Raw genomic sequence first — 25,362 nt, 5'->3', positions numbered from 1 at the left:
ACTATAGATGGCAGGTTACTCAGCCCTGTCCCCGGCACTATAGATGGCAGGTTACTCAGCCCTGTCCCTGGCACTATAGGTGGCAGGTTACTCAGCCCAGTCCCCGGCACTATAGATGGCAGGTTACTCAGCCCTGTCCCCGGCACTATAGATGGCAGGTTACTCAGCCCAGTCCCCGGCACTATAGATGGCAGGTTACTCAGCCCTGTCCCCGGCACTATAGATGGCAGGTTACTTAGCCCTGTCCCCGGCACTATAGATGGCAGGTTACTTAGCCCTGTCCCCGGCACTATAGGTGGCAGGTTACTCAGCCCAGTCCCCGGCACTATAGATGGCAGGTTACTCAGCCCTGTCCCCGGCACTATAGATGGCAGGTTACTCAGCCCTGTCCCTGGCACTATAGGTGGCAGGTTACTCAGCCCAGTCCCCGGCACTATAGATGGCAGGTTACTCAGCCCTGTCCCTGGCACTATAGATGGCAGGTTACTCAGCCCTGTCCCCGGCACTATAGATGGCAGGTTACTCAGCCCTGTCCCCGGCACTATAGATGGCAGGTTACTCAGCCCTGTCCCCGGCACTATAGATGGCAGGTTACTCAGCCCTGTCCCTGGCACTATAGATGGCAGGTTACTCAGCCCAGTCCCCGGCACTATAGATGGCAGGTTACTCAGCCCTGTCCCCGGCACTATAGATGGCAGGTTACTCAGTCCTGTCCCCAGCACTATAGATGGCAGGTTACTCAGCCCTGTCCCCGGCACTATAGATGGCAGGTTACTCAGCCCTGTCCCCGGCACTATAGATGGCAGGTTACTCAGCCCTGTCCCCGGCACTATAGATGGCAGGTTACTCAGCCCTGTCCCTGGCACTATAGATGGCAGGTTACTCAGCCCTGTCCCCGGCACTATAGATGGCAGGTTACTCAGCCCTGTCCCCGGCACTATAGATGGCAGGTTACTCAGCCCTGTCCCCGGCACTATAGATGGCAGGTTACTCTGCCCTGTCCCTGGCACTATAGATGGCAGGTTACTTAGTCCAGTCCCCGGCACTATAGATGGCAGGTTACTCAGCCCTGTCCCCGGCACTATAGATGGCAGGTTACTTAGTCCAGTCCCCGGCATTGACATGATTTTGTTTTGCTTCACTGAGTGATAATTGATTTTGTATTGTTCAACACATATTTTGTTAATTCAACCAATAATAAGGCTGATCAATGTTTAATTTCCGATTTTAAATTGTGTTTTTCTTCTGTTTGAAATATTAGTTTATATATTTCTTCTTGCCATTGGGGTTCCACAGCTTTAGTAAAAACATTTTGCATTTAGTGTGACAGCCTCATAGAAATATATGAATCTAACACAGTCGGATCAGGAGATGTGCAGCCAGTCTGTGCATTGCAATCTGACATCCTAATACTGCAGTGTAAAGTATAGGGGAAACAGTGCTCCCATCTGAGTCTAGGATTATAAAGTACATGGATTGAAAGCTACCTAAGACCCCCAGTAGATTTATCTATGGCTGATAGTATCTGTATTTATGCTAAATGAAATAAATTTTGCAGGGTTTTTTTTGTAGTTAATCTGGAGTTTACCTGGGCAGCTATTATACATTTCTATTACAGATTTGTGAAAATCTTCTGTCTTGTATGTGCGTGTTATGCTAGTGTAATGTGTCGACTCTGCCACCGGAGGGCAGCATCATACAACTAATGTCTTGTAAAGCGAGCACTATAGATGGCAGGTTACTCAGCCCAGTCCCCGGCACTATAGATGGCAGGTTACTCAGCCCTGTCCCCGGCACTATAGATGGCAGGTTACTTAGCCCTGTCCCCAGCACTATAGATGGCAGGTTACTCTGCCTTGTCCCCAGCACTATAGATGGCAGGTTACTCAGCCCTGTCCCCGGCACTATAGATGGCAGGTTACTCAGCCCAGTCCCCGGGACTATAGAAGGCAGGTTACATAGCCCTGTCCCCGGAACTATAGATGGCAGGTTACTTAGCCCTGTCCCCGGGACTATAGAAGGCAGGTTACATAGCCCTGTCCCCAGCACTATAGATGGCAGGTTACTCTGCCCTGTCCCCGGCACTATAGATGGCAGGTTACTTAGCCCTGTCCCCAGCACTATAGATGGCAGGTTACTTAGCCCTGTCCCCGGCACTATAGATGGCTGGTTACTCTGCCCTGTCCCCGGCACTATAGATGGCAGGTTACTCAGCCCTGTCCCCGGCACTATAGATGGCAGGTTACTTAGCCCTGTCCCCAGCACTATAGATGGCAGGTTACTCAGCCCTGTCCTCGGCACTATAGATGGCAGGTTACTCAGCCCAGTCCCCGGCACTATAGATGGCAGGTTACTCAGCCCAGTCCCCGGCACTATAGATGGCAGGTTACTCAGCCCTGTCCCCGGCACTATAGATGGCAGGTTACTCAGCCCAGTCCCCGGCACTATAGATGACAGGTTACTCAGCCCAGTCCCCGGCACTATAGATGGCAGGTTACTCAGCCCAGTCCCCGGCACTATAGATGACAGGTTACTCAGCCCAGTCCCCGGCACTATAGATGGCAGGTTACTCAGCCCAGTCCCCGGCACTATAGATGGCAGGTTACTCAGCCCAGTCCCCGGCACTATAGATGACAGGTTACTCAGCCCAGTCCCCGGCACTATAGATGGCAGGTTACTCAGCCCAGTCCCCGGCACTATAGATGGCAGGTTACTCAGCCCTGTCCCCGGCACTATAGATGGCAGGTTACTCTGCCCTGTCCCCGGCATTATAGATGGCAGGTTACTCTGCCCTGTCCCTGGCACTATAGATGGCAGGTTACTCTGCCCTGTCCCTGGCATTATAGATGGCAGGTTACTCAGCCCTGTCCCTGGCACTATAGATGGCAGGTTACTCAGCCCAGTCCCCGGCACTATAGATGGCAGGTTACTCAGCCCTGTCCCCGGCACTATAGATGGCAGGTTACTCTGCCCTGTCCCCGGCATTATAGATGGCAGGTTACTCTGCCCTGTCCCTGGCACTATAGATGGCAGGTTACTCTGCCCTGTCCCTGGCATTATAGATGGCAGGTTACTCTGCCCTGTCCCTGGCACTATAGATGGCAGGTTACTCTGCCCTGTCCCCGGCACTATAGATGGCAGGTTACTCAGTCCTGTCCCCGGCACTATAGATGGCAGGTTACTCTGCCCTGTCCCTGGCATTATAGATGGCAGGTTACTCTGCCCTGTCCCTGGCACTATAGATGGCAGGTTACTCTGCCCTGTCCCCGGCACTATAGATGGCAGGTTACTCAGCCCTGTCCCAGGCACCAGGGCTGTGGAGTCGGTAAGCCACAGTTGCGACTCCGACTCCGACTCCTGGATTTTATCAGGCTCCGACACCGACTCCTTCATAAATGGCCAATTCATAACAACAAATTTACTGTTGTAAAATATTAAACATCGTGCTTATTCAGTTTCTCACCATCATATAAGTAATCAGACCACTTAGAGCAAAAACTACATTTATTAGAATACAATTAGAATATAGCAAATAACTTTTATAAACTTTTCTAAACTGTAAGTAAATATGCAATAAACACTTTTATGCAGTTAATAAGAAGAAATCTATAAATTTGTCCTCAGAAAAAGTATTGCCTCTGTCAGATCCTCCTTCATGGATGCCCTCAAATCTGATCTAATTATTTTGAGAGCAGAGAACAACCTCTCTACACTAACTTGTGTTGGTGGCAAAGCAGTAACCACTCGGGCAACATCTCTGACAATGTCAGGATACAGAGGAATCGCTTGTTGCACTGTTATTTTTGATGAACGGTCAAATTTCTCAATTTCTTTTAGTGCACATGAAAAATTCTGCTGAAATGTACTGGCTGTGTTCCTTGATGGGGATGACTCTTCTTCTATGCGGGAACGCTTTGCACGGTCCTTGTGATCCAAATATTTTTCTAAATTAAATTCTTCATCAGTTGATGATGAGGGTGAAGATGTGGCAGGACGACCAAATTCTTCTTGTTCCTCCTGACTGTTCTGCAACCATTTCATCCTTACTGCTATTTCAAACAGAGCTTCTTTTCCTTTACTTAGCTGTTGATCATCTAGAAGAATCCAATGCATTGGGTCTACATAAACAGCTGCCAAAAGAATGTTATTTTGTAATAGTAGCTCCTCTCTCCGTTTCATTGATGTAGCAATGCCACTTGCAATTAACCCTCCTCTTTGGGACAGGCGAAACATCAGGTTCTTCCACTCCTTTAAGAAAATACCTGGAGTTAAGTCCTCTGCTTGTAATTTTTTAGTCACTGTAAATGGGTGCTCTAGCAATTTTTCCAGCTCAGTCACCTGATTCCACTGACTTTCATTTAGCGTCAGTTGAGGGTTAGCCATGTCTACAAGAAAGGTTTTCAGTTCAACCAAGCGCTGAATCATTAAGTAAGTACTGCCCCATCGTGTGGCTTGATCAATAATTGCCCCTTTTCCAGCACGTCTCTTCAAAATTGAGTCAACTTTAGGGGTTCTGGCAACAGTAGCCAATTTTCTCACCTTGTCAATCAGTGCAGCAGCATGTCCTTCTTGCAGACTGTCTCTTATAGCCAGCTGTAGCGTATGCACAACACAGCGCATGTGATGAATGAAAGAACATATTGACACAGTTTCAACAAGATCATCTAAACTATCATGTTGCTGTTCATCTGAAGCAACTTCAGTTTGCTCCTCAGTTACAATACTGTGTTCCTCTATTTCAAACATTTCTGTGTCTGTGGACCCAGAATGTTCTTCTAGCTGCTGGTCACCATCATTACTCTCATTCATTAGCTTAATAATAGTACTTATCATATTTGAAGCATTGTCAGTTACGACAGAAAGAACTTGCTCTTTTTTAAGTTCATAGTCTTGCAGAACCTTTTCCACCAAGACCTGGAGAAACTCACTGGTGTGATGAGCTTTGGTGTCTTTTACTGCCAATGTCTTGGTAACTATTTCATTTTTGTCACAAACAAATCGGACATTGATGGAAAAATAGTTCACTCTGTGACGTGTGCAGGCATCCATTTTAAGAAACAGAAAGCGTCCCTTGAGAGTTTTTTTAAGTTCTTCCTTTTGTTTAAAAGCTTCTTCGATTTCTAATTCTCTAATACTCTCTCTCTCCAGAGAAACACCAAGCTTGCGGGCCATTTCCCCATTCAGACACATAAAAGCTGGTCGTGAAAATAATGAAATAGGCACACTATCCTTTACAACAAGCTCTATGATCTGTTTTTTAAATGTAAAAATGAATTGAGGCTTGCAAGAGATGTCAAAAGCAATAATAAAGGATTTTGGGGATATGTCAAAAGTAAAAGAAAAGTCAAAGATGCTATAAGATTACTCAGCCCTGTCCCCGGCACTATAGATGGCAGGTTACTCTGCCCTGTCCCTGGCACTATAGATGGCAGGTTACTCTGCCCTGTCCCTGGCACTATAGATGGCAGGTTACTCTGCCCTGTCCCTGGCACTATAGATGGCAGGTTACTCTGCCCTGTCCCTGGCACTATAGATGGCAGGTTACTCAGCCCTGTCCCTGGCACTATAGATGGCACGTTACTTAGCCCTGTCCCCGGCACTATAGATGGCAGGTTAGTTAGCTCTGTCCCCGGCACTATAGATGGCAGGTTACTCAGCCCAGTCCCCGGCACTATAGATGGCAGGTTACTCTGCCCTGTCCCTGGCACTATAGATGGCAGGTTAGTTAGCTCTGTCCCCGGCACTATAGATGGCAGGTTACTCTGCCCTGTCCCCGGCACTATAGATGGCAGGTTACTCAGCCCAGTCCCCGGCACTATAGATGGCAGGTTACTCAGCCCAGTCCCTGGCACTATATATGGCAGGTGACTTAGCCCTGTCCCCGGCACTATAGATGACAGGTTACTCAGCCCAGTCCCCGGCACTATAGATGGCAGGTTACTCAGCCCAGTCCCCGGCACTATAGATGGCAGGTTACTCAGCCCAGTCCCCGGCACTATAGATGGCAGGTTACTCAGCCCTGTCCCTGGCACTATAGATGGCAGCAGGGCTGTGGAGTCGGTAAGCCAAACCTGCGACTCCGACTCCGACTCCTCAATTTCCCTTACACCGACTCCGACTCCAACTCCGACTCCACGACTCCGACTCCGACTCCCACACATATTGCTTATATTTAAGTGAAAAATTTATTGTAGTACAATGTGAACCTCAGACATTTAATCATTTTTATGATCCAATAATCAAGATATTTAGATAGAACAGAATATATATTGGTGTACTACCTGGTTTTCATTCTTTTTGGTACAGATACGATATGGATAGACAGATATGGATAAATGGATAGAGCAGAGTTCTAATCTGCTTTTGCTATTGAGAACATTATCTATGAGCTCAAAAACCTTTCAGGTGATGCAGTTTTTTAAAAAGATGATCAACTTTTGCAGCTGAAAAACGTATCCTCAAAAAACACAGGAAAAACGCTGTGTGTGAATGTAGCCTTAGATCAGGAATATAACAGCCATTTATAGGACATTTCATAACTTTCCCAAACTCCTATGAATAAATATTCAGCACATCCTGCATTGAATTACTGTACCCAATTTATTATATATTTTAGGAGTTGGAGTCGGTCCATTTTATACCGACTCCAACTCCGACTCCGACTCCACCAAAATGAGCACCGACTCCGACTCTCCGACTCCGACTCCACAGCCCTGGATGGCAGGTTACTTAGCCCTGTCCCCGGCACTATAGATGGCAGGTTACTCTGCCCTGTCCCTGGCATTATAGATGGCAGGTTACTCTGCCCTGTCCCTGGCACTATAGATGGCAGGTTACTCTGCCCTGTCCCCGGCACTATAGATGGCAGGTTACTCAGCCCTGTCCCAGGCACCAGGGCTGTGGAGTCGGTAAGCCACAGTTGCGACTCCGACTCCTGGATTTTATCAGGCTCCGACTCCGGCTCCGACTCCTTCATAAATGGCCAATTCATAACAACAAATTTACTGTTGTAAAATATTAAACATCGTGCTTATTCAGTTTCTCACCATCATATAAGTAATCAGACCACTTAGAGCAAAAACTACATTTATTAGAATACAATTAGAATATAGAAAATAACTTTTATAAACTTTTCTAAACTGTAAGTAAATATGCAATAAACACTTTTATGCAGTTAATAAGAAGAAATCTATAAATTTGTCCTCAGAAAAAGTATTGCCTCTGTCAGATCCTCCTTCATGGATGCCCTCAAATCTGATCTAATTATTTTGAGAGCAGAGAACAACCTCTCTACACTAACTTGTGTTGGTGGCAAAGCAGTAACCACTCGGGCAACATCTCTGACAATGTCAGGATACAGAGGAATCGCTTGTTGCACTGTTATTTTTGATGAACGGTCAAATTTCTCAATTTCTTTTAGTGCACATGAAAAATTCTGCTGAAATGTACTGGCTGTGTTCCTTGATGGGGATGACTCTTCTTCTATGCGGGAACGCTTTGCACGGTCCTTGTGATCCAAATATTTTTCTAAATTAAATTCTTCATCAGTTGATGATGAGGGTGAAGATGTGGCAGGACGACCAAATTCTTCTTGTTCCTCCTGACTGTTCTGCAACCCTTTCATCCTTACTGCTATTTCAAACAGAGCTTCTTTTCCTTTACTTAGCTGTTGATCATCTAGAAGAATCCGATGCATTGGGTCTACATAAACAGCTGCCAAAAGAATGTTATTTTGTAATAGTAGCTCCTCTCTCCGTTTCATTGATGTAGCAATGCCACTTGCAATTAACCCTCCTCTTTGGGACAGGCGAAACATCAGGTTCTTCCACTCCTTTAAGAAAATACCTGGAGTTAAGTCCTCTGCTTGTAATTTTTTAGTCACTGTAAATGGGTGCTCTAGCAATTTTTCCAGCTCAGTCACCTGATTCCACTGACTTTCATTTAGCGTCAGTTGAGGGTTAGCCATGTCTACAGGAAAGGTTTTCAGTTCAACCAAGCGCTGAATCATTAAGTAAGTACTGCCCCATCGTGTGGCTTGATCAATAATTGCCCCTTTTCCAGCACATCTCTTCAAAATTGAGTCAACTTTAGGGGTTCTGGCAACAGTAGCCAATTTTCTCACCTTGCCAATCAGTGCAGCAGCATGTCCTTCTTGCAGACTGTCTCTTATAGCCAGCTGTAGCGTGTGCACAACACAGCGCATGTGATGAATGAAAGAACATATTGACACAGTTTCAACAAGATCATCTAAACTATCATGTTGCTGTTCATCTGAAGCAACTTCAGTTTGCTCCTCAGTTACAATACTGTGTTCCTCTATTTCAAACATTTCTGTGTCTGTGGACCCAGAATGTTCTTCTAGCTGCTGGTCACCATCATTACTCTCATTCATTAGCTTAATAGTACTTATCATATTTGAAGCATTGTCAGTTACGACAGAAAGAACTTGCTCTTTTTTAAGTTCATAGTCTTGCAGAGCCTTTTCCACCAAGACCTGGAGAAACTCACTGGTGTGATGAGCTTTGGTGTCTTTTACTGCCAATGTCTTGGTAACTATTTCATTTTTGTCACAAACAAATCGGACATTGATGGCAAAATAGTTCACTCTGTGACGTGTGCAGGCATCCATTTTAAGAAACAGAAAGCGTCCCTTGAGAGTTTTTTTAGTTCTTCCTTTTGTTTAAAAGCTTCTTCGAGTACTAATTTTCTAATACTCTCTCTCCAGAGAAACACCAAGCTTGCGGGCCATTTCCCCTTTCAGACACATAAAAGCTGGTCGTGAAAATAATGAAATAGGCACACTATCCTATACAACAAGCTCTATGATCTGTTTTTTAAATGTAAAAATGAATTGAGGCTTGCAAGAGATGTCAAAAGCAATAATAAAGGATTTTGGGGATATGTCAAAAGTAAAAGAAAAGTCAAAGATGCTATAGGATTTTTACAGGATGAAAATGATGAAATGGTAAGACAGGATGTTGAGAAGGCTGAACTTTTAAATTCCTATTTTGCATCTGTTTTCTCTCAGAAAGGAAATGTAACATCAACTGTTATTCACTGTCCTATTAAGGGAATAGAAGAATCCAGGATATCTATAAACAGAAAGATAGTGAGGAAACACTTAGCTAACCTAAATGAATTCAAGTCTCCAGGTCCAGATGAATTACACCCCAGAGTACTGAAGGAGATAGCAGAAGAAATTTTTGAACCCCTCTCCATAATCTTTGAAAATCCTTGGAGAACAGGAGAAGTGCCAGAAGACTGGAGAAGAGCAAATGTTGTTCCTATCAGGGCTGTGGAGTCGGTAAGCCAAACCTGCGATTCCGACTCCTCAATTTCCCTTACACCGACTCCAACTCCGACTCCACGACTCCGACTCCCACACATATTGCTTATATTTAAGTGAAAAATTTATTGTAGTACAATGTGAACCTCAGACATTTAATCATTTTTATGATCCAATAATCAAGATATTTAGATAGAACAGAATATATATTGGTGTACTACCCAGCTTTCATTCTTTTTGGTACAGATATGATATGGACACAGATATGGATAAATGGATATATAGATAGAGCAGATTTCTAATCTGCTTTTGCTATTGAAAACATTATCTATGAGCTCAAAATCCTTTCAGGTGATGCAGTTTTTTAAAAAGATGATCAGCTTTTGCAGCTGAAAAACGTATCCTCAAAAAACGCAGGAAAAACGCTGTGTGTGAATGTAGCCTTAGATCAGGAATATAACAGCCATTTATAGGACATTTCATAACTTTCCCAAACTCCTATGAAAAAATATTCAGCACATCCTGCATTGAATTACTGTACCCAATTTATTATATATTTTAGGAGTCGGAGTCGGTCCATTTTATACCGACTCCAACTCCGACTCCACCAAAATGAGCACCGACTCCGACTCCACAGCCCTGGTTCCTATCTTCAAAAAGGGGAAGAAGGTGGACCCAGGCAACTATAGGCCGGTGAGTCTGACTTCTATACCAGGAAAGATCTTTGAACAAATTATTAAACAACATGTATGTCAATACCTGGATAAGAATGAAGTGATTAAACAGAGTCAGCATGGGTTTGTAACTAATAAGTCATGTCAGACTAACTTAATTTCCTTCTATGACGGTATCACTGATTGGGTGGATCAAGGAAATGCTGTAGATATAGTATATCTTGACTTCAGCAAAGCATTTGACAAAGTATCTCATACAATCCTTATTGAAAAAATGACTAAGTATGGAATGGACAAGGCAACTGGTAGGTGGATTCATAACTGGCTTAGTGATCGGACCCAAAGAGTGGTCGTAAATGGCTGCACATCCAGTTGGAAGAATGTCTCAAGTGGGGTACCACAGGGCTCTGTCCTGGGCCCTGTATTGTTCAACACCTTTATCAACGATTTAGATGAAGGAATTGAGGGTAAACTGATTAAATTTGCTGATGACACAAAGCTAGGAGGGATAGCTAATACTAGAGAAGAGAGAGAGAGGATTCAAAAAGATTTAAACAAACTGGAGAAGTGGGCAGCAACTAACAGAATGGTTTTTAACAGGGAGAAATGCAAAGTACTACATCTGGGCAATAAAAATGAAAAAAGCATATATAGAATGAGAGGAATAGGGCTAAGTGACAGCACATGTGAAAAAGACTTGGGTATACTAATAGATCACAGACTGAATATGAGTCAACAGTGTAATGCAGCAGCAAAAAAGGCAAATGCAATTCTAGGATGTATTAACAGAAGCATACAGTCTAGATCACGTGAAGTCATTATTTCCCTCTACTCCTCTTTGGTCAGACCTCATCTGGAATATTGTGTCCAGTTTTGGGCACCACATTTTAAAAAAGACATCAACAAACTGGAGCAAGTTCAGAAAAGAGCGACCAGAATGGTGACCGGTCTGCAAACCCTGTCTTATGAGGAAAGGTTGCAGGATTTGGGAATGTTTAGTTTGCAAAAGAGAAGACTGAGAGGAGACTTAATAGCTGTCTACAAATATCTAAAGGGCTGTCACATTGTAGAAGGATCAACTTTATTCTCATTTGCACAAGGAAAGACTAGAAGCAATGGGATGAAACTGAATGGGAGGAGACACAGATTAGATATTAGAAAAAACTTTTTGACAGTTAGAGTGATCAATGAGTGGAACAGGCTGCCACGAGAAGTGGCGAGTTCTCCTTCAATGGAAGTCTTCAAACAGAGGCTGGACAGACATCTGACTGGGATGATTTAGCGAATCCTGCTTTGAGCAGGGGGTTGGACCAGATGGCCCAGGAGGTCCCTTCCAACTCTACGATTCTATGATTCTATGATCTACTGTCATTGTCACAGTAACTTTGTCACTGACAAAATATCTTGCAACTGATGGCTGCAAAGTTCTTTGCTCCTATGTTTGGCTGGAAGAGCTGGGCACTGGTTCATTGGTTTGGATGCAGTCTTTCTCATCCACTGCTTTCAGTACTTCTGGATGAAAACGCTGTAAATGTCTCTTTAGATTAGAAGCTCTGGTAGGAGCATTTTTATCTTTGCCTGAATATGCACTCATCTTGGCTTCACAGCATTTGTTTTCGTCTGGATCATTTGTCATACACTGACAGACTGTTTTCTATCTTGAGTGATGGTGAAATGTTCAAATACAGCTGATTTAATGTGATGCTTCTTTGACATTCTCAGGTTTTTAATTCTGCATTCACCATCCAAATGACAATTGTTTTTCCTAAAAACAATTGTACAAAATTATTGCCAGGTCGTACAACTGATATATAGTGGTCAGTAATACTGTTATTATTCCTCATGTACTCACAGTTAACTGATGCAAAGTTTGTTGAAAGGATAATACTTCTTACAGTCTTCCTCTTCTGAGTAGCAGGCAGCTGTGAGATGCTTGGAAGACGCACACCTAGTATGATCTAGTCTAGAGGAGGAGCTTTACTACTAAGAATTTGCAACACATTTTCACTTTCAGTTTCATACATTGTAAGTAGGGGGGTTGGGGCAGCATGAGGTTAACCAAGTATAAGATTAGATAAGGGCAGTGGAGAACAGTGACACACAAGAAGTAAGAAATGTCTCTATCTCCAGCAGAACTGCTTATCACTGTTGTTCATAGTTTGATAGAACATATATATTTGAGTAACATTGATAAAATTCATATGAAAGTTCAATTATGAAATATTAATACATTTTTTTTAAAGCTGGAGTCGGAGTCGGTACATTTCTACAGACTCCGACTCCACGACTCCGACTCCACAGCCCTGCCCGGCACTATAGATGGCAGGTTACTCAGCCCTGTCCACGGCACTATAGATGGCAGGTTACTCTGCCCTGTCCCTGGCACTATAGATGGCAGGTTACTCTGCCCTGTCCCCGGCACTATAGATGGCAGGTTACTCAGCCCTGTCCCCGGCACTATAGATGGCAGGTTACTCAGCCCTGTCCCCGGCACTATAGATGGCAGGTTACTCAGCCCTGTCCCCGCCACTATAGATGGCAGGTTACTCAGCCCAGTCCCCGGCACTATAGATGGCAGGTTACTCAGCCCTGTCCCCGGCACTATAGATGACAGGTTACTCAGCCCTGTCCCCGGCACTATAGATGGCTGGTTACTTAGCCCTGTCCCCAGCACTATAGATGGCAGGTTACTCAGCCCTGTCCCCGGCACTATAGATGACAGGTTACTCAGCCCTGTCCCCGGCACTATAGATGGCTGGTTACTTAGCCCTGTCCCCAGCACTATAGATGGCAGGTTACTCAGCCCTGTCCCCGGCACTATAGATGGCAGGTTACTCAGCCCTGTCCCCGGCACTATAGATGGCAGGTTACTCAGCCCTGTCCCCGGCACTATAGATGGCAGGTTACTCAGCCCTGTCCCCGGCACTATAGATGGCAGGTTACTCAGCCCAGTCCCCGGCACTATAGATGGCAGGTTACTCAGCCCTGTCCCCGGCACTATAGATGGCTGGTTACTTAGCCCTGTCCCCAGCACTATAGATGGCAGGTTACTCAGCCCTGTCCCCGGCACTATAGATGGCAGGTTACTCTGCCCTGTCCCCGGCACTATAGATGGCAGGTTACACAGCCCTGTCCCCGGCACTATAGATGGCAGGTTACTTAGCCCTGTCCCCGGCACTATAGATGGCAGGTTACACAGCCCTGTCCCCGGCACTATAGATGGCAGGTTACACAGCCCTGTCCCCGGCACTATAGATGGCAGGTTACACAGCCCTGTCCCCGGCACTATAGATGGCAGGTTACACAGCCCTGTCCCCGGCACTATAGATGGCAGGTTACACAGCCCTGTCCCTGGCACTATAGATGGCAGGTTACACAGCCCTGTCCCCGGCACTATAGATGGCAGGTTACTCTGCCCTGTCCCCGGCACTATAGATGGCAGGTTACACAGCCCTGTCCCCGGCACTATAGATGGCAGGTTACTTAGCCCTGTCCCCGGCACTATAGATGGCAGGTTACACAGCCCTGTCCCCGGCACTATAGATGGCAGGTTACACAGCCCTGTCCCCGGCACTATAGATGGCAGGTTACACAGCCCTGTCCCCGGCACTATAGATGGCAGGTTACACAGCCCTGTCCCCGGCACTATAGATGGCAGGTTACACAGCCCTGTCCCTGGCACTATAGATGGCAGGTTACACAGCCCTGTCCCCGGCACTATAGATGGCAGGTTACTTAGCCCTGTCCCCGGCACTATAGATGGCAGGTTACTCTGCCCTGTCCCCGGCACTATAGATGGCAGGTTACACAGTACAATGATAACATTTAAGTTTTTGGGAAATATCTAATGTTTTCATCTCTTGACCAAGGCATTGCACTATTTGATGCTTTTCAGCAGCAGAGAGATCCTTTTTATTTCCTAAATTCTTTGAAACCTGTGCCCTGCTTAATAATGTGGAACATCATTCTTAAGTAGCTTTCCTTTAATTGAGATCACCTGGTAAACTAATTATCACAGGCATTTGAGATTGATTTCAGTGATCCAAAGAGCCCTGATACACAATACCATCTATGAGTTTATTTGATAAACAAGAAAATAACATCTTTATGACACTTAAATCCAATTTGCATAATAATTTGGAACACAGTGTAAAGTGTAAAGTCCAAATGCCAAGTCGCCGGTGTACAGAGAACAGCGTTTTCCCCATGTAAGAAAGCTTTATATTTAAATCTTTAACGCAAGACCATCAATATTCCAAATTTTGTATGCACCGGGTATTTATCGCCTGTAGAAAGTTTTCCTCGCAGTTGTGCAGTGTCAGGATGTCATCAGTAGATGGCGGTATTGTGCTATAACCCATGAGCTCTTATTCCCTACATTGGACCGCAGCACGGGAGCATAATGTGTATTATGACCTAGGTAAGTACACCATGCGTGTCACTGGTACATTGTGTATGTTACTGCAGCAATGGAAAGCTGAGGCAGAGGCCTAGTGCCATCTATCAGACCTTAGTACTCATTTTTCCAGTCCAGGATATAAAAATTAAAGAAACAAATAAGTCGTCTGTTTTGAGCAACTTTCAAAGTCTTTATACATCTCCCCCTTCTGGGTCACATTTCTGCCATTGACTTGCTGCCAGTGAATGTGACGTTTACCTCTGAGGCCTGTCCTGTCCTGGTCTTCATGTACAGCAGAAAGTTTCTTCCAATATTTGTAGCACACAGCCACTAGATAAAGTTGACAGACAGCACGTCGTAATCCACGGTCTCCTTTTTGATTGTCTGGGCAGTGTCCCAGGAAAATGTGGTGCCAGTTGCAGCAACTGCCTGGAGTTAAAGCCCAGAAACCCACTGCAAGCGTCTCATTTCATTTTTTGACATCGCCACGTGGACAGCAGTGAATGTTGTATTCTGGTGTTATGGCTGGAATCACATTCGCATATGGCGTCGGATGCGACATGCCAATGACCCTCGGCTCCTGCTCTGCTGAGAGCGTGAGCCAAGTGTCAGTGCTCTGATCTGATCCGCTCACATATCAGAGAAAGGCAGCACAGGTGCGGAGAAGATAGAAAATCATTTCTCCATCTCCTTCATGGCCTGACTTTGCATATATCTGGCAGCACTCGGATGACATCCGAGTGCAGTCCAGTGTTTTGCATCCATAGATGGGTCGTCCGATATACACTGCCCCACACAGAATGCTGCCATCGCTTTGTCATTCCGAATCAGCATGAGAAAATAATCGCATTTCTGCTCTGCCCCATAGAGTAACATTGGGCCGAGTCCTACCTGATAACATCGGATAACACTTGGCCTTGTTATAAGCTAGTGTGACCACTGCCTATGGGTGCTTGTCATTCATTTACACCTTCCGATCAAGGCTGTTAAGCAATTGCCAATCAGCCACAAACAAGACAATTGGCGGTCATTTAACAGCCTGTTTAGATAGTCTGATCAGAAATATGATCGTTTGGGTGCACACATGATATCATGGTTGTCGGCAAACAGGACAATATGCTGCTGATGACAATGATTTTAATGCCGGCTTGAGCAATCCAATCACTCGATATATGAGAATTGTGCTGATAATAGGACAAAAAGCGTCCGATCAAGTGCTCGTTCCCAATTATCTGCTCTACTAAACGGGCCTCTGTTGGCTCATCACAAGATTGTAGAATAGTCTGGTGCATGAGAGTCCGTCAGGAAAGCAGAACGTGAGCGCTGTGGAACCACTTTAGAAATTAGATGATTACGAATAATAGCAATTTCACAAAGCTTGTGTGAGGGTGGTGGTAAGTGACGTGGCTGAGCCATGGGGTCTCTACAAGCGTTCCCCTGCATCGCTGTTTCATTAAGATTTGCCATTAAGGGGTCTATGACAGCTGGTTGACTACTCGTAAGTAAGCCAGAAAGGCGGCCATATATATTGTGGCTTAATAGATATCACTAAGAAATAGCTGGATAAAAAAGTCCAGAGGACAGTATAAAAAGCTTATAACATTATAGCATGGTATTATTGTATTCCGGGAACGAATAAAAAATCCATATATACAGCTGAAGTATTGAGGAAAAAGCCTATGGCATACTGAGAGTGTACAAGGGCTATGGCGTACCGAGAGTGTACAAGGGCTATGGTGTACCAATAGTGTACAAGGGCTATGGCATACCGAGAGTGTACAAGGGCTATGGCATACTGAGAGTGTACAAGGTCTGTGGGTACCGAGAGTGTACTAGGGCTATAGCGTACCAAGTGTGTACAAGGGCTATGGCGTACCAAGAGTGTACAAGGGCTATGGCGTACCGAGAGTGTACAAGGGCTATGGCATACTGAGAGTGTACAAGGGCTATGGGTACTGAGAGTGTACAAGGGCTATAGCGTACCGAGAGTGTACAAAGGCTATTGCGTACCGAGAGTGTACAAGGGCTATGGTGTACCAATAGTGTACAAGGGCTATGGCATACCGAGAGTGTACAAGGGCTATGGCATACTGAGAGTGTACAAGGTCTGTGGGTACCGAGAGTGTACTAGGGCTATAGCGTACCAAGTGTGTACAAGGGCTATGGCGTACCAAGAGTGTACAAGGGCTATGGCGTACCGAGAGTGTACAAGGGCTATGGCATACTGAGAGTGTACAAGGGCTATGGGTACTGAGAGTGTACAAGGGCTATAGCGTACCGAGAGTGTACAAGGGCTATGGCATACTGAGAGTGTACAAGGTCTGTGGGTACCGAGAGTGTACAAGGGCTATGGTGTACCAATAGTGTACAAGGGCTATGGCGTACCGAGAGTGTACAAGGGCTATGGCATACTGAGAGTGTACAAGGTCTGTGGGTACCGAGAGTGTACTAGGGCTATGGCGTACCGAGAGTGTACAAGGGCTATGGCGTACTGAGAGTGTACAAGGGCTATGGCATACTGAGAGTGTACAAGGTCTGTGGGTACCGAGAGTGTACTAGGGCTATGGCGTACCGAGAGTGTACAAGGGCTATGGCGTACCGAGAGTGTACAAGGGCTGTGGCGTACCGAGAGTGTACTAGGGCTATGGCGTACCGAGAGTGTACAAGGGCTGTGGCGTACCGAGAGTGTACAAGGGTTGTGGCGTACCGAGAGTGTACAAGGGCTACGGCGTACCGAGAGTGTACAAGGGCTACGGTGTACCGAGAGTGTACAAGGGCTACAGTGTCCCGATAATATACAAGTACTCTGGCATACTGCTGAACCTGATTCCAGATGAGCTTATCAGAAGCAGGAACGTCTTTGTGTCTTACAATAAGGGACAATCATCCTGAGGACTGCCCAGAGGAACAGAACGTCACCTCGCCAGTGGTGGCTGAGGAGGATGTGAGCTGTCAGACACTTTCTACCTTTGAACGATTCATCTGGGAATGCCGATGTGTCCACCCTTCCGTGTGAGTGAAGAATCATCCGGCTATCAGTGGGAAGAGAGGCGTGTGTTTGTGTAGAGCAGGCCCATGGCTTACATCTCTGTGTTTCCTGATCAGGACGGTGGGAAAAGTTATACCTCGCGGTGCGGAGACGTGGCCTTCTCTGGACTTAAATGTCTTCAGTGTGCTAAAAAGTCTCATGTCAGATAAATGGAAACAAGATTTGATCTGGCACTAGCAGGTCTGGTGTTGACCATCGGGTCTACATTTGGACATATGTATGAGCGTGGTCCTGAAAATAATAAAGGATGCCACCCTCCCTTCCCTCACTGCTGGATGCATTATCAGGACCGTCAATGTGCTGTGAGGTGCATGTCTTTTCCAGGGTAGTTAGCTGACTGCCTCTCTCCAGGGGCCCCCGCTGATCAGCAGGCGAATGGGCAGTGGTGCTCAGCGGAGCGCCACACTACACAGCAGAGCTCATCTGTGCAATTGTGGTTGTGCTTGATGCCATGCATCTGCCACCCTCAACCCCATTCACCTGCATTAGGCACAGGCACATGCCAGCTTCTGCAGTGAGGGCACATAGGGGCCGATTCATCATTTGTGTTTTGTCACCTTTTTTGTCTTGTGATATTTCTAAAAAGAAAAAGCAGAATAGTGTTCACAATGTCTCAAAGGCGAGGTGCTGGTGGAACGGACTGTATAAGCCCCTTAACCAGAGAGTCAATATTCACCGCACACTCTGATTGATCTCATGCGAAAATTGTGATCATTTATTGTAGAGAATAAAACAAAATAAATTCAAGGGAGCAAAACAATTAATGATACAAAGCGACTGAAACACGACATTTCGACCCTTAATCGTAGAGTCACTTAGTCCAAGGTGTATGAAGCATAGAAGGCATATGCATTAGTACTAGAGTCCCTGGGGGGACCACAAGGGGTAAAGCTGGGGGCCTGGCTGTGTAGGTATGTACAGCGGCGCTCCCGCACCTGGCTTCTGTGTTGGCGTCAACACCTTGGACTAAGCGACTCTGATGAAGACCCGGGACGGGTCGAAACGTCGCATTTCAGTCGCTTTGTATCATTAATTTATTTGCTCCCTTGAATTTATTTTGTTATATTCTCTACAATAAGTTATCACAATTTTCACATGAGATCAGTGAGCGGTGAATATTGACTATCCTGTGATATTTATAGACTTTTCTGATGAAAAATCTTCAAAATTGCACTTGTGGTCCATGAATGTCTGCAAAGCCAAAAATGCTCTTTATTTTGTCTCTTTTCTTTTTTTCGTGTGCTCTCTGCTTGCAAAGTAAAACACGTACATGTGAATAGCCCTATAAACTACAACGCGGATGCGTTCTGTCTACTGAGAGCACACATAGGACACAGATGTGAAAGCCGGACTTCTGAATGAGGCTTAAGTCGGCCTCGCACCTCTGACATGCACGGTCCGAGGCCACAGCGTAATGTCCCGACCGGCCGCGGCCCCGTTCACCTGAACTCAGTAGTCTCATATGTGCAGTTGAGCTCAGGTCAGGAGAAGCATGGTCGGTTCGGCGGTCTCGTGCCGTGAATGTACCCCTGTGTATGGGGAGTCGGAAAGATGGATGTCGGTGAATTTATTGTTTGGCGCAAGGGGTGTAAGTGGGCTGTAGAATGGTACGAAATTAATTAAGGCCTGTATTCTCTTCCTTATCTTTTTTAAGTATGGAGTTTGATGATGAAGATGGAGAAGGGCCCAGTAAATTTTCCAGGTTGGTGAATATTCCCTACTTGCTGCCTTGTTTCCTCTTCATACTTTAATGTTTCTTGCTTTATTTTAAAGTTTCTCCTTTGCTTTCTATAGGTATGATTACAAGTGATGGGCGCTGAGTGGTAAGGTAGGAGATTGCTGGTAATGTTCCCCGGAGGGGCTACACAGGACTACTTACACTGGTTACAGACTACTGTGACGTCTGGTGCAGTATATTTACCCATAGACACAGATGGAGCCGCAGTCTTATATTCTTTGTGCTTCTGGTAAAGGTTTAGCTATTAACCATTTGATTTCTGCACACAGTATTCATACCTCTAGCTAGATTCACCCCAGTATCATATAGGTTGGGAGCACAGACACACGTGTAAGCAGAAATACACCATTGTATATGATGTGCGTCAATCCAAAGTATCAGCAAAAATGACCAAATGACATAAAAGCGTTTAGTCAGCTGGTCATTTATACTCTAGCCCAGTGTTCCCCAACTCCGGTCCTCAAGAGCCACCAACAGGTCATGTTTTCAGGATTTCATTAGTATTTGCCCATGTGATGGAATTATTGCCTGTGCAGGTACTGCAATTATCACCTGGGCCATACTAAGGAAATCCTGAAAATAAGTCTATGGGTGCGTGTTAAACATCGCATTGCACTCGGATGTCACCCGAGTGCAGTGCAATTCCTGCTGACGCAAGCAGCAGAGGAGATGGAGAAATGCGAGAGGATCGGAGCACAGAGCACTGACACTTGGCTCACAGTCGCAGCAGAGCAGGAGCCGAGCCATTAGCATGTTGTATCCGAAGCTCTCAAATTGGATGTAGTACGCTAGTATGTCCCTGCCTAAGTGACACATTGCTGGCATCAGGGTCTCTGTATATCATTCTGCTCTCATTTGGGATGGTAAAAGCCTGGTGACAGATTCTCTTTTGGCACCATTTAATATATTCTATCCTTCATAGCTATTTGGTGTCATTGCTGTGATTTCAATGATTGGGGTCCCACCCCTGTATTTCAAACAGGTACTTTGCTACAGTTATAATAACTATGAATGTGCAAAGAGAAACACTTCAGGTAGCCACGTGTTTAATCAATTAAAGCTGCAGAGAAGTATGTGATCTGTGAGTCCTGGTATCTGTCCTGTGGTTACTAATGGAATGTGATGATGACCCAGTAGACGGTTTGGGGGTTGCTGGGCTATGTATTGCAGGAGTTGGATTCCTGGCCTGTCATCATTCATTGCTCTGCATCTCTCCCTGCTTCCTAGTGTCCATGTCCTGCTCTGCATTCCACTTTCAGGGAAGCATGTACCATAAGATGTTATAGAGATCTTTACACAGTGGGAAATCCACAGCAGGAGTGCTGCACAAATTTCAGCTCCCTAAGGCTATGTGCCCACGTTGCGTGTTACAACGCACTCTGAAAACCGGACTCCTTCCCAGAAATCGCGCGGTTTTTTCCGCGCGATTTCACCGCGATTCTGTTCGCGATTTTGCCGCGATTTTCTCAAGCACTTTCCAAGCGATTTGAAGCATGGCTTGGAAAGTGATTGACAGGTTGGTCACACTCGTCAAACATAGTGTTTGACAAGTGTGAGCAGCTTTTTACTATTGAGGCCGCCTATGCGGCATCAATAGTAAAAGATGGAATGTTAAAAATGATAAAAAAATAAAAAATCAGGGTATATTTACCTTACGACGTCCCGCGCTGCATTCCCGGGCCTCAGCGTTCCCTGTAATGCCTTGCGAGACCTGTGATGACGTTGGTCTCGCGTTACTATAGCAATTTCGCGAGACCGCTAGAGTCACGCGAGACTACGTCATCACAGGACCTTGCCGCAAAGCATTACTGGGAACGCTGTGGCCCGGGATGGCAGCGCGGGACGTCAGAAGGTAAATATACCCCGATTTTTTATTCTTTTTTTTACAGAGGTATGGTACCCAGGGCCTGGAGGACAGTCTCCTCTCCTCCACACCGTGGGTACCAACCGCACATGAGACGCTTAACTTCCTGCATGGTGGGCATAGCCACATGCGGGAAGTAAGCGATTCTCATGCATTCCTATGGGTGCGGGATCGCGGCAATTCTTTGCGATTCCGCACAAAAGAATGAGCATGCTGCGATTTTTTCCGTGATGCGTTTCCGCCGTGGAAAAAAGCGCAGCATTAGCACAGCATGTGCGGAATGCCATAGGGATGCATGGGGGGCATTCTGTACACGATTTTTAAACGTTTTCGCGCCAAAAATCGCGGCAAAAACGCTTAAAAATCGCATCGTGGGCACATAGCCTAAATGAGACGCTCACTCATAAATATGCACGGTGTATAGTGATATATCCTTGCTTCATATACCTGTAATGACACCATGGGTCCAGCTATGTGACATTATTGAGCATGCTGTATAACATTGACATTGAGGATGTCCGCTGTCAGTAATTCCCATTATTTCACTGTTAAGTGACTTGATGTGTTGGAATGTGCATTATCTTACATGGTGAGTCTGCAGTAAATGTAAGCTAAGCCTTGAATTCTAGAAACTCAGTCCAGATTGAAATGATCATAAAGCTATTCTATGCAGGAGCCATATTTATTTTTGAGACTGTAGTTTAGGGCTCATACTCACATGCGAGAAACTCGGACGAGTCTCGCACGTCAATACCCCCGACACTGCCGCCGGCACTCGGATCGGAGCACTCAGCTGCATAGAAATACATGCAGCTGAGCGCTCCGATCAGAGTGTCGGCGGCAGTGCCGGGTATTGACGTGCGAGACTCGTCCGAGTTTCTCGCATGTGAGTATGAGCCTTTAGGGTCTTTCTTATCGTCACTATACATGGTCCTGCAGAAGTACGACATGGCCATTTGTCCTTACGTTGTAGTTGTAATAAAGATCAGAATTCAACGACTGAAAGCCAGATGATGTCCAGTTTCCTTTAACTGGTCAAAATCGCCTTGATATTCAGTTGTGATCTATATCATTGCTTGATAGGTAATAATATCGTCCTTATTTAGGTGCCAAAGCCCTTCACGGCATTAAAGAGTCTTGTATTCCTCATGAATAGAGATGAGCAAGCCTGGACTGTAAAGTTGGGAGTTTGTACCTAGCCGGTGCTGATCTCCGAGCACAGCCTTGTGCTACGGCCACACTATCAGTATTTCTTCAAAATTTCACATCCGTATTTGTAAGCCAAAACCCGGAGTGGGTCAAACATGCAGAATTGATGCACTTGTTTCTATTACACCCTGTCCTCTGATTGTTCCTCACCTGGTTTTGGCTTACAAATGCTGAGAAAAAATACTCATAGAATCATAGAATCGTAGAGTTGGAAGGGACCTCCTGGGCCATCTGGTCCAACCCCCTGCTAAAAGCAGGATTCGCTAAATCATCCCAATCAGATGTCTGTCCAGCCTCTGTTTGAAGACTACCATTGAAGGAGAACTCACCACTTCTCGTGGCAGCCTGTTCCACTCATTGATCACTCTAACTGTCAAAAAGTTTTTTCTAATATCTAATCTGTGTCTCCTCCCATTCAGTTTCATCCCATTGCTCCTAGTCTTTCCTTGTGCAAATGAGAATAAAGTTGAGCCTTCTACAATGTGACAGCCCTTTAGATATTTGTAGACAGCTATTAAGTCTCCTCTCAGTCTTCTCTTTTGCAGACTAAACATTCCCAAATCCTGCAACCTTTCCTCATAAGACAGGGTTTGCAGACCGGTCACCATTCTGGTCGCTCTTTTCTGAACTTGCTCCAGTTTGATGATGTCTTTTTTAAAATGTGGTGCCCAAAACTGGACACAATATTCCAGATGAGGTCTGACCAAAGAGGAGTAGAGGGAAATAATGACTTCACGTGATCTAGACTGTATGCTTCTGTTAATACATCCTAGAATTGCATTTGCCTTTTTTGCTGCTGCATCACACTGTTGACTCATATTCAGTCTGTGATCTATTAGTATACCCAAGTCTTTTTCACATGTGCTGTCACTTAGCTCTATTCCTCCCATTCTATATATGCTTTTTTCATTTTTATTGCCCAGATGTAGTACTTTGCATTTCTCCCTATTAAAAACCATTCTGTTAGTTGCTGCCCACTTCTCCAGTTTATTTAAATCTTTTTGAATCCTCTCTCTCTCTTCTCTATTATTAGCTATCCCTCCTAGCTTTGTGTCATCAGCAAATTTAATCAGTTTACCCTCAATTCCTTCATCTAAATCGTTGATAAAGATGTTGAACAATACAGGGCCCAGGACAGAGCCCTGTGGTACCCCACTTGAGACATTCTTCCAACTGGATATGCAGCCATTTACGGCCACCCTTTGGGTCCGATCACTAAGCCAGTTATGAATCCACCTAACAGTTGCCTTGTCCATTCCATACTTAGTCATTTTTTCAATAAGGATTGTATGAGAGACTTTGTCAAATGCTTTGCTGAAGTCAAGATATACTATATCTACAGCATTTCCTTGATCCACCCAATCAGTGATACCATCATAGAAGGAAATTAAGTTAGTCTGACATGACTTATTAGTTACAAACCCATGCTGACTCTGTTTAATCACTTCATTCTTATCCAGGTATTGACATACATGTTGTTTAATAATTTGTTCAAAGATCTTTCCTGGTATAGAAGTCAGACTCACCGGCCTATAGTTGCCTGGGTCCACCTTCTTCCCCTTTTTGAAGATAGGAACAACATTTGCTCTTCTCCAGTCTTCTGGCACTTCTCCTGTTCTCCAAGAATTTTCAAAGATTATGGAGAGGGGTTCAAAAATTTCTTCTGCTATCTCCTTCAGTACTCTGGGGTGTAATTCATCTGGTCCTGGAGACTTGAATTCATTTAGGTTAGCTAAGTGTTTCCTCACTATCTTTCTGTTTATAGATATCCTGGATTCTTCTATTCCCTTAATAGGACAGTGAATAACAGTTGATGTTACATTTCCTTTCTGAGAGAAAACAGATGCAAAATAGGAATTTAAAAGTTCAGCCTTCTCAACATCCTGTCTTACCATTTCATCATTTTCATCCTGTAAAAATCCTATAGCATCTTTGACTTTTCTTTTACTTTTGACATATCCCCAAAATCCTTTATTATTGCATTTGACATCTCTTGCAAGCCTCAATTCATTTTCAGCTTTAGATAATCTGATTTGTGCCCTGCAGGTTCTGCAGACAGCATTATATTCTTCTTTAGATATGCCTCCCTCTTTCCATTTTATAAACATTTTTTTCTTCCTTTTTAGCATGTGCTTAAGTTCTGTGTTCATCCATCCTGGTTTCCTTAAATGCTTCCTATTCTTCCCTCTTTTCGGAATTGATAACAACTGTGCTTTGAGAATTTCATTTTTCAAGATTTCCCATCCTTCCTGGACATTTTTGTCTTTAAGGATATCCAGCCATTGGATCCCTCCAATTCTCTTTCTGAATCCCTTAAAATCTGCCTTTCTGAAATCTAACCTTGACGTCTGAGTCTTCACAGGTCTTCCGCCTCTAGTTATCCAAAATTCTAAAATAGCATGGTCGCTACCTCCTAGGGTCCCAGCCACTTTTACCTCCTCAACCATTTCCTCCCTGTTTATAAGGATTAGATCCAAGGTAGCAGTTCCCCTTGTTTTGTCCCTTACCTTTTGGGAGATAAAGTTGTCAGCAAGAGAGGATAAGAATTTCCTTGACCTGTTAGTTTTGCCTGAGAGAGATTCCCAACAAATGTCTGGATAGTTGAAATCTCCCATGACAACTATGTCATATTTTTTGGAGAACTTGGCCATTTGATGCATAAAGAGTTCATCCATATCTTCAGCTTGCACAGGCGGTCTGTAGTAAATGCCTACAATGGTGTCCTTTCCATTGTTCTGACCTTGTATTCTTACCCAAACAGTTTCCACAGAACTCCCAGTCTCTGAAGCTTCAATCTCTGTGCAGATATACGCGTTTCTAACATACAATGCGACACCTCCTCCTCGTTTATCAAGTCTGTTTCTTGCAAATAAGTTGTATCCTTCTAGTCTTGTATTCCAATCATGTGTATTGTCCCACCAAGTTTCAGTGATTCCAATGACATCATATTTCTTTTCCTGTGTTAGTAGTTCCAATTCTCCTTGTTTGTTGCCCATGCTTTGTGCATTAGTATAGAAACATTTTATTTTGTGATTGGTTTCTCTTTCTCCAATATTTTTATTAATTAGAATCTTTCGTCTTTGTTCTTCCTTTCCACTTCTATTAGCAGAGTTCTCAATAGCATTTGTCAGGTGTATGGCTTT

General features: G+C 44.8%; 1 protein-coding gene across 3 annotated transcripts in view; it reads left to right on the top strand.

Annotated features, from left to right (window-relative positions):
* Positions 1 to 25,362, top strand: part of ARNT2 (aryl hydrocarbon receptor nuclear translocator 2) — a 206,334-nt gene that overhangs the window by 32,893 nt on the left and 148,079 nt on the right. For 2 of the 3 annotated variants that reach the window (XM_073568672.1, XM_073568673.1), the window contains one exon: positions 19,063 to 19,110. The exons of the other annotated variant lie outside the window; for it this stretch is intronic. In XM_073568672.1, coding sequence (XP_073424773.1) covers positions 19,063 to 19,110 — 48 coding nt within the window. The remainder of the gene's footprint in view (positions 1 to 19,062; positions 19,111 to 25,362) is intronic. 3 annotated transcript variants of the gene reach the window in all.

The sequence above is a fragment of the Dendrobates tinctorius genome, unplaced genomic scaffold (assembly GCF_039654945.1).
Source record: "Dendrobates tinctorius isolate UK_male_01 unplaced genomic scaffold, ASM3965494v1 ptg000022l, whole genome shotgun sequence".
Taxonomy (NCBI): Eukaryota; Metazoa; Chordata; class Amphibia; order Anura; family Dendrobatidae; genus Dendrobates; species Dendrobates tinctorius.
This window is presented reverse-complemented; position numbering and strand designations above follow the sequence as displayed.